The following is a 9,511-nucleotide window of genomic DNA, read 5'->3' as shown; positions in this document are numbered from 1 at the left end:
GAACGTTACAGTCTGATGATTTTAATAAAGTTCAGTCCTGCTTCATTTGATTCAATGTGTTTCCAGAATGTACTGAAACTGCATGTTCCTTATCTTTAAAATCTCATTTCTCATTTATTAACCACCTTCTCTGTCTCAACCCAATTAGCCTCAGTCAGTTACCTTTACCCCAGGGGCTTGTGGGAAATGGTGTTCAATGAACCAGCTCTCTGCTCTTTTTAAACATCATGTTTATATATTAATAAATGTAAAAACTGATCGAGAACGTGAACTAAACTGGAGCAAATCTCTTTGTTTTCATGTAAATCTCCACCATGAAGTGAATATTATATTATAAACATATTACACCTCCACAACCAGTCACATGAATCCAATCACCAGTTCAGTCCTCTTAACATATCTGATTGTTCTAATTCAGATCCATGACTGAAAATGGTGAAAAACGTCTCATCTCACAATGTTAAAGTGAAAAGAAACTCCTGGACCCGCCCCCTGACCCCTGACCTGTGACCCCTGACCTCTGACCCCTGACCTGTCTCATAAACATCCCTCCAGGTTTGTTCACTAGAGACGATCAGGATCCTTCTCGTCTCGGCTGAACGCTCAGAGGAGAGATGAACACGTCGTTCCCATCAGGTTATCTGAACACGTGATTAGACAGAAGCCGCCTCCTGCTTCCTCTCAAACATCTGAGTAGATCCGTCTCTTCTGATTTGCATAAATCTAATTGAGGGAGCACTTGTGGGACATTCAGCCAAATGGAGCTCTGTGGATTTTGTGGGTTCTGTGCAGCTAACAGCTGTGCGGCGGCGTCATGGGACCTGGGAGGCCCAAGTGGGGCTAAATGCAGGTGTAGTCAACCCCCCCACTGAGCAGCGCGCTCACAGCTGCACCAAGAATTCACTCAAATGTGCATTTCTGTGCCAATTCAATCTGATGTTTTCTGTTGGAGGCTCGTGAAAGACGAGTGTGAAGTGAGAGCAGTGAACACGAGTTCCTGTGCAGTGGGAGGTAAAAGCCTCTGCTGCTGGTAAAGCTCCTGTTTGCACATCTCCTGCCTCTTTACATCTTGTATTTACCTTATTTACAGAAAACTGAAAAGACTCAGATCAGTTTCTGTGTGTGTGTCTCTGAGCTCCTGTTCTGTTTCCGTGCCAACGAGCAGCTGCTTGGATACGGGCGTCTGGTGAGCTGTGGCCTTGTTCAGACGCTGAGGATTAATTAAAAGTGTAAATGATCAAAGAGCAGGAAGCAGCTCGTGTCGTCACCTTTCTGAGAGGTAACGTAGTCGATGGTTTCTCAGACCTGAACATTAAAAACATTAAACTGTTTTATTGGCTCTAACAGAAGCTGCGATCATTAGCATGTGTAGAAAACTAGCTTACCTCCTTAGTGAGGACCTGGTGTTATCTTCAAGGCCGAGGAACTTCTCGTTATCTCGCTAACGATGACGTACATCAGGGGAGGCTCGTCCTGAATGATGGAACACAAACCTCGGATGTGATGGTTGGAGCTGCTTCTCCTCAGCATCTGATGTCAGATGGTAGTGATGATGATGCCATGAACCTTTTACGAAGACACTATTTACTCCCAAGTAATTGTGATTCCACAAACTGCCGAGTTCTTCAGGTTTTTTAACGGTCAAGGTTCTTCGAGACAAACTGACACTTTGAACAATTTGACTTCGTCCGGTTCAATCAACCATTTCTCCTTCTGACGTTTCAGCCGCTCACTCACCACAAACCTAAAAGCTGCTCGTCAGAAACATAGACTGCTCAGAAAAAACAGACGTAGACGCTGGGTAAGTGAAGCCAATGCACAAGTGCCTGCAACCTGTCTTCTGTGTAGTGACCAGCAGGGGGCGACTCCACTGGTAGTTTCTATAGAAGTCTATGAGAAAATGACTCTACTTCTCACTTTATAACGTCAGTAAACATTCAGGAGTTTAGATTCATTAAAATGTTGGAGTGTAAACTTCAGAGCAACAAGAGAAATCCAGAAGGTATTTCTTCAAAACGTGAGCAGTTTATCTGAGAAGTGAAAAACTATAAATACAACTCTGTAGAAATAAAGAACAAATGTATCTTCACTATAAAGATCATATAAACAAGTCGAGGAACACGTCAGGACACGATCAGCTGAAGGACACACACGTGTAACTGTTGCGTGTTGTCACTGACATTCATCATGACCGTCCAGAAAAGGAAAGTAGATGATTGGATTGTATCTTTGTTGAAGTAGAAAACAAACAACATCGTAACAGAGAACGTTGAACTGGACGAGTCTCAAGGACAAATGGTCGTGGACGACGTGAACAATGTTCGTCTCAGGTTTGGACTGGAAGAGGAAATCCATGACCTGCGTCACCAGCGTGTCCCGCCCTCATTGATGTCGCCTAGCAACACAGCTGAGTTGCAGGGTTTTGATCTTGTCGCTTGCCGTCACCACGTCAGCAGAGTGCAATGAATCCTGGGATATGTTGGAGTCTTGGTTTCTCAGGGACGGAAGGAGCTTTGAAATGAGACAGTGGCGTCGTGCTGCTGCAGGTTTGGTGTGAAAAGATGATTCAGCCTCTGAACTGGGACACAACTCATGGTGGTGACGCAGGTTTTGAATATCTCCTGCCAGAATGCACCTTGGGAGTTGTAGTTAACTTTCCTTGTGAGTTTCATCTGTGTCCCACAGGAGACACAGTGTGGGACGACTCCATCGGTTTTATTTTACAACAAAGATTTTCTTTTGGAACGTAAATGAATATCTGTATTATTTATTTGTTTGTTTGTTTCCTGGTTCTCAGATGAAGTTTGATCCAGTGACTCTGGTTGTCCCATCGTGTTAAACGTCGGTTCGATTCCCTCAGTGACGGAGCTGATGTCTGAGCAGTGACATCAGCAGTTTTCATTAGCGTGTTAATGACAACACATAATTGCTTCGCACTTAAAACATTGTTAGAAACAAAAGCAGCTTAACAAACCATCAGCGACGATAAAGAGACGATTTCCTCTCTGCACTAATTAAAGAGCATTATTCAGGCTGACTCAGCAGATTCTGAAATGAACTAAAGCTCCAGATGAGCAGGATCAGTTCTCACCGGGTCTCAAACTTCAGAGTTGTTTAATATCTCTTAAGTTTCATTTGCTTCTTTATGAACCTGCTTCTCTCCGCTGACTCTGCTTCAGTCTCAGATTTCTTATTTTCTCTGTGGAACATCACTTACGCTGGATTCAGCTGAGTGTGTGGTGAGAAGCTGAAACCCAGTTCGGGTCAGAGCTGCTTCAGTCGTCAGTGTCATGTCTGGTTTATTTGTGTGTGGAAGCAGAAACTGTAAAACTCTGTTTCCTCTCGATGGATTTAACTCAATGATCCTCAGGGACGTGACGCTCACCTCTCGCTGAGACGTCTCACTCTGCTGCTTCTCCGTCGTCTTTTTCCACATTCTGATCTTTGAACGTGACGACTGATGATCGGAAAGCTCCGGAGGAACATGAGGGCCGAGCACAAGTAGAGGAATGAAAGACAATCCTGCTTCTTGCCACGATGTCAGCTGAGATCCCACCTGAGCTTGAAGGTCCAGTGAGTCCGATTCAGCTGAAAGGATCTAAAAGTTAATCTAAATGAATCCTAGTGGTGTTTTCACTTCTGTTTCATCTGCATTGTACGACTTGTTTTGTTTTACCCTGAAGCTTTGACGGCTCCTCCTGTTAGGCGGTGAGTTTGGGGTCAGAGGTCGTGGTGGTTGATGGTTGAAAGCTTCCCAGCAGCAGCAGCAGCAGGACGTGATGTAACCCTGTGTTGACTCGGCCTCCAGGCTGCTGCTGCTGCTCTGATAGGTTGAGCTCCTCAGAGAGCAGCGTGGCCCGTCAGCACATTATACTGACAATGAAAATAATATTACTTTAGTGAGATAACAACTGATGAGCTCTTCTTGAATAAATTGAAAGTTGTGTTGAGAAATAAAATGTTAAAAAAAATGAGCTCAGTTCTTTTTATTTCTGGCAGACATTAAAGTTTGTTATCTCCTGGTGTCAGCGTCTGGTTGGATGAAGCAAATGAAAGAGGAAGCCGAGGCCCCTTATTGGACTTCAGGGCTCCAGTAATAACATTAAAGTGTCAGAATCCGACCGTGTGGGATTCACAGATCACTATCTGCTCGTCTCGGAGGAACTCTCATTAAGTCTCCTCACACGTCACCGTAATATAATATTTCAATGACTTAATGAAACATATCTTCATAATCCAATATATCAGAACCACCTCATAAATGTGTCTGATGTGTCTTCCCCTGATGTGACTCCTGGAGTTTAAAGGAGGCGATTCTTCTCCGACTCTCTGAGGACTGCCCGAGTGTCCTTGAGCAAACGGTTCAGCTCTTACTCTCATTTATCAGAGTAACACGAGAAGGACGGGACTTACAACCACACTTACATTAATTATCTTAGTTTATAATTTGCATTATTTATTTGAGACTCCAGTTCAACCTGAAGGACTCGTTCAGCTGAGCTTCTGTTAGAGCAGTTAAATCATTCTAATCATTCAAACTCATGTACTCAAACTGTTTGACAACATTTTCATTTATTTACGAAAGATCGACATTTTACATATACAAATAAAATGATTTAGTAAAAAATATTTGATGATAAATAACTTATTTGCAGTTTTATCAGTTCTCTTTTCTTATATAAATACCAATCAGTGAACATCACACAGCCGCTCTGGGTGAACGGTGTTCAGGGAGCTGAGGAACTCCAACAGACTGTGGAACCTGTCAGCAGACGTTCTAATGAACTAGAGGAAGGTTAGAACGAACTTATTTAAACAAATAGAAAACAATATCCAGACTCTCTGATTCATAAATATATGAACAAAATGAAATCATGAGATACTGCAGCTCTGAGAACACTGTGATGGAAACATGTGTAAATGTGTGATTACTGTAAAGCTGATGTAACCTGATCAGCCAATCACCATCGTGATCCTGACCACTTCCTGTCTACTTCCTGACCACTTCCTGTCTCCTCACTAAATCTGTCTTTTTACTGGATAGCACGTCATTTAGAAAAGTCAACACATTGTTTAGCATTAGCTTTAGCGGAGGTCATCTGTGGCCACACACAGACATGTGACCCTCCCAGACCAGCAGGGGCAGCATCTCTTATCACCTCTGGTAGGAAACCGCTCTGCTCATTGGCTGAAGTCACACGTTGCTGCTGCCTGTTGCAGGTTCACAGGGTCGGAGCTCGAGGAGCCTGTGTTTCCTGTGTTGGACCCGATGTTCCTGGTCACAAAGTCGTTTGACTGATGTACAGAATATTTCCTGTTGATGAAAACAGACAGACACAGAGTTCAGAGGACTGATGTCTGTGAGTGGGTGTGGTTTGATGCGTCTGGACTGAACTGACGGGACTGATGGAGGCGTGAGCTCCACTCAGTGGCGAGGGGAGAAGATACAATACTCCTCTTATAAGAAAGAGATGATGAGAATCAAGTTATAATATTATGAAAATAAAGAAGAAAATTGTTTCAGTAACACAAGAACTGTCGTTTTTTGGGTGTAAGTCTAACACTCAAAGTTAAAGATTTTGAATGACTCAGATGTGACCAACTTTCCTCCACTAAAGAGCAGTTGTGGTTCTTCTTCTTTGTCTGTTGATATAATCATATTTTCCTTCATTGTTGAAGTAATTGCTTTGAATCTCAGATGTGTAAACCTCTGTCTCCTGTGACAGTGAACTCTGACCTTCGTGCTCGCTGCAGCAGCTCCTCCTTCCTCTGCAGCAGCAGCTGCTGTCGCTCCTCGGCCGACGGACAAAACCGTAACTCCTTCTTCTCCTCATCCTCCACGTCCTCCTCTCTCTCTGCAGCCTCACCCTCTTCTTCCTCGTCCTCCAGGCTCTCACTCTCGTCGTCCTGCTCCGACTCGCCGCTGCCTCCGCCGTCGTCTTCAGGGGGAGGAGTCACCTGTATGAGCGGGTGCTCCATAACCTAAAGTACACAGACTTGTTTTTTAGTTTTTTCATTGATCAAATACGAATTTCCACAGAGAACATGTACATATTGATATTTGATACTCAGCTCTAGTTTCTGAAGCAGCTGACTAACTGACCAGCGGCAGGGCGGCGGCCTGGACTCGTCCCTCCAGGATATTGTCCGTGGTGACCTCCAGTGATCCAGTGATCTCCAGGTCGTGCAGGATGAGCTGGACGGGAACATGAGGGAACATCTCCTGGATCTGCTGACCCTGAGAGAGAGAGAGAGAGAGAGAGAGAAGGAGACACCTGAGCTCAATCCTCTGCTGTAACTCTACGATCACTCCTCTGAGCACTGACCATGGCGTTGATCTGAGACGGGGTGGTCGGTGCGATGCCCAGAAAGTTGGTTGTGGCCATGACCTCCACAGAGAAACTGGGCAGCCAGCTGGCGATACGAGACCCTGGGAACCAGACAAGATATGAACGTAAAATATTGATCATTTCAGGTCATTCTTACTGTTTGTTCAAGTGTTTCTGATCAGTTTGGTTTGAATCAGTTATTTGATGATATAAAACAGGCGGAGACCCCATGATTGACAGCTGACTCCTGATTGGCCGTGCCTGTGTATGGGCGGGACCTTGATACCACGTATATAACATCCTTAGTTTACCGTCAAAGTGAAAGAAGTGGTTGAGCTGGTTGAGGTGCGGCCGAGTGTCGCCTCCGGCTCCAGCAGCCATGTTGTCTGGGACGGCCTCTCTGGTCTCCACAGGAACTTCACCTCCTTCGCCAATGTCCAGGGACATCCGACATGTTGGACACGATGTGTCCTGCTCCAGCCACGAGCGCAGACATGAGCTGAGGACGCACAAACCATCAGTATTTATCTTTCACTACGCGTGAGTGACTCATGTTGGAGAGAGAATCCCCTTTAATAGACTGTGTCTCAGCGCTGGGATGATTCTCTGCTGGAATTTATTCTGTCATCATTTAAACTCATCATGTTTCCTAATGGTCTTTATATATTAATTAGTCAATCCCATCATTATAATGTTTCCCTGTAGCTTTTAGCTCTGTTAACCAACTAATGTAGCTTCAAATTATAATTACCACGTTTCCCAGAGCACATGAAGGCAGCAGCAAACTCAGCATGTACAACACCACCATTCTTCTTGTCCACTGATATTTTTTAATAAGAATTGATGCTGATGAACAAACAACCGACTCTCCACATCTTTTAAAGTCTCACGTAGTCTGTGTTTCCTGCAGCTGGTTGCTTAGTAACAGAAACTCCTCTGAAGGAGGAGCAGTGAAGAGTCAGAGCAGCGACGACGAGGTGGAACTGTCACTGACAGGAAGTGTTAGCGACGCTTTGTGTTCACCGCTGGTCGTCGAGTCACGTGACTGAAGAGAACCAATCAGGAAGAGAACGTGGGCGTCTGCGTGATGTGAAGTCTTGTTGACTAATAATATCATACGGTGATATTATGTTAACGTCTCTAAACTTCTTCATCCTCATCTTCCTCCTCACAATAAAAACATAAGAACCTGTACTGACCTGTGGAAGAGGTGGCCGCAGGGCAATTTCCGAGCTGAACTCATTACGTCCCAGCAGATGGCGCAGTCGTCGTTACCGGCCGCCACTTCGTCTGCAGACGCCACAGGAAACCTGAGAGGTAGAAAACACGACAGGTAATGAAATATTGATCTTGTTTGTTCACTCAAACATCTTCTGCTGTTATTTCACTACAACCCCAGGTGTTCCGTGTCTGGCTGTTTCCAGACATGAGTTTCTCACATGTGAGTCTCCACATGTGAAGCAGCAGCAGCAGGTTGTCGGGTCCGACTTGTTCACACCAACAGGAACATGTGGGGAACATCCAGGCGAGGGGCGGAGCCTGTAGAGCAGCAGGGGCGGAGCCTGTAGAGCAGCAGGGGGCCGGACATGACGTATAAACTCTGCTGTGGAAAGATCAGTGTTGTTGTTTACAGCTCATCCACACCGGCGTCGGCCCTCATCACCAAAAGATCTGGAACCTCCTCGTGTTTCCAAGTGGACGTCTTCGTCTTCTACGTGTACGGCTCCTCTTCTTCATCCTGAGATGTTTGTGTTCTTTCAGTTTCACGTCCGTCACCTCTGGCCCTACTGAGATCCAGCCCTGCATGGGTCTCATTTCTCTCCACACGTGATGAACCATCTCAGCTCTCACGAGTGGGCACCTTTACGACTTAACGGCCCGACACTGTGATTTTGTTATATTCCAGCGACACTGACCTGGTCTCCATGTTGCGCAGCACCCGCAGGTAGTTGTGGTGGCGGCGGATTCTCTTCTGAACCTCCTGAACGAGGGAGCGGAGCTGCATGAAGATGACCAGACTCGCCATAGACAACCAGATGTTACTGAAGATCTGAGAGCGACAAAACAACAACAAGGACTTTACATATGAGAACAAGACAGAAGGATGATGGAGGAAATGTTCAATTCACAAACTTGATAATGAAACACGACTTCATTCATTATTCTGTTGTTTCTTTGTGCTGATCGTGGTGATAATGTGTCGCCCTGTGTTTTGAACCCACTGACCAGCATGTGGATGTGATGCAGCAGGTCGAGGCCCAGTAAGAGCAGCTCCATCAGCAGGTCGGTGTAGTACACGTAGGAGGACTTGTTCTCCCAGCCGCCCTCCTGGTTCACGTCCCACAGGTGGATTGAGTAGCTGCAAGAACAGAAGCGACAAACAGACCCTCATGAAGCCACGTGTCTGGAATACAAACAGGAAACAGAACTCGAGTGTTTATGTCACCCACCGAAACATGACGTGTGCCGTCCTGACAGTCACCAACATGCACTGGAACACGAGAGAGAAGATGGTGTTAGGTTGTCTCACAGATCTGCTCGACTGAACCTTCACCACAGTATAAAAAAGACAGAGACTTTGCAGGTGTCTGAGAAGCAAACCTCTGACGCTGCCTGGGAATGTTGGGTTTCAGGATTTAACCTGCGTTTTAAAAACCATATTCAGGCTTCAAACATTCAAACTCACAGTGACATCTGCTGGTTCGCACATCTCACAGCAGCCTGCACCTCTTTATCAGTCGGCTGCGGGACACTGTGATATGACTAAAGAATTAACCTCATTGTAATATTATAATAAATAGAATAAAATAAATAATATATAAATAATAAAATGATTACCCTGGAGCAGGTGGAAATGTTTCCCCTTTTTCTGTCTGTTCTCTTCCAGTGGGAAAAGTCTGATTTATTACTAGAAAGCTTTAAATGTTAAGCATCTAAAATATAAAGATTTGATCTTCCTCAACTCTTTGAGTATTCTTTTATTTGATTCTTTTATCTTTATTCCTGTTTTCCTGCCTTTGGTTTCTCCTCTTTGCGAACTTATTTAACCGTATTTCTTCACTTTGTTTGTTTATACTGTTTCCATTGTTTTACAGGAAGAACCCGGTGTTTCACCTCCGCTGCCATGAAGCCAGCGGCGTGTCGGCCCCGAGCGCACAGCGAGGCCAGAGCCCCGCAGCTCA

The 9,511-nt window shown here is 45.1% G+C and overlaps 1 protein-coding gene across 2 annotated transcripts in view; it reads right to left on the bottom strand.

The window, feature by feature from the left end:
* Positions 1 to 4,553: 4,553 nt before the first annotated feature.
* Positions 4,554 to 9,511, bottom strand: part of amfra (autocrine motility factor receptor a) — a 9,328-nt gene continuing 4,370 nt past the window's right edge. For both annotated transcript variants that reach the window (XM_035156924.2, XM_035156925.2), the window contains 10 exons: positions 9,444 to 9,511; positions 8,780 to 8,820; positions 8,556 to 8,688; positions 8,246 to 8,379; positions 7,529 to 7,639; positions 6,641 to 6,828; positions 6,327 to 6,430; positions 6,104 to 6,238; positions 5,738 to 5,982; positions 4,554 to 5,314 (listed from right to left, as the gene is read on the bottom strand). The exon at positions 9,444 to 9,511 is cut by the window's right edge and continues 70 nt beyond it. In XM_035156924.2, coding sequence (XP_035012815.2) covers positions 5,182 to 5,314; positions 5,738 to 5,982; positions 6,104 to 6,238; positions 6,327 to 6,430; positions 6,641 to 6,828; positions 7,529 to 7,639; positions 8,246 to 8,379; positions 8,556 to 8,688; positions 8,780 to 8,820; positions 9,444 to 9,511 — 1,292 coding nt within the window. In that variant the 3' untranslated portion in view covers positions 4,554 to 5,181. The remainder of the gene's footprint in view (positions 5,315 to 5,737; positions 5,983 to 6,103; positions 6,239 to 6,326; positions 6,431 to 6,640; positions 6,829 to 7,528; positions 7,640 to 8,245; positions 8,380 to 8,555; positions 8,689 to 8,779; positions 8,821 to 9,443) is intronic.

Source organism: Hippoglossus stenolepis, chromosome 5, assembly GCF_022539355.2.
Source record: "Hippoglossus stenolepis isolate QCI-W04-F060 chromosome 5, HSTE1.2, whole genome shotgun sequence".
NCBI classification, from domain to species: Eukaryota; Metazoa; Chordata; class Actinopteri; order Pleuronectiformes; family Pleuronectidae; genus Hippoglossus; species Hippoglossus stenolepis.
This window is presented reverse-complemented; position numbering and strand designations above follow the sequence as displayed.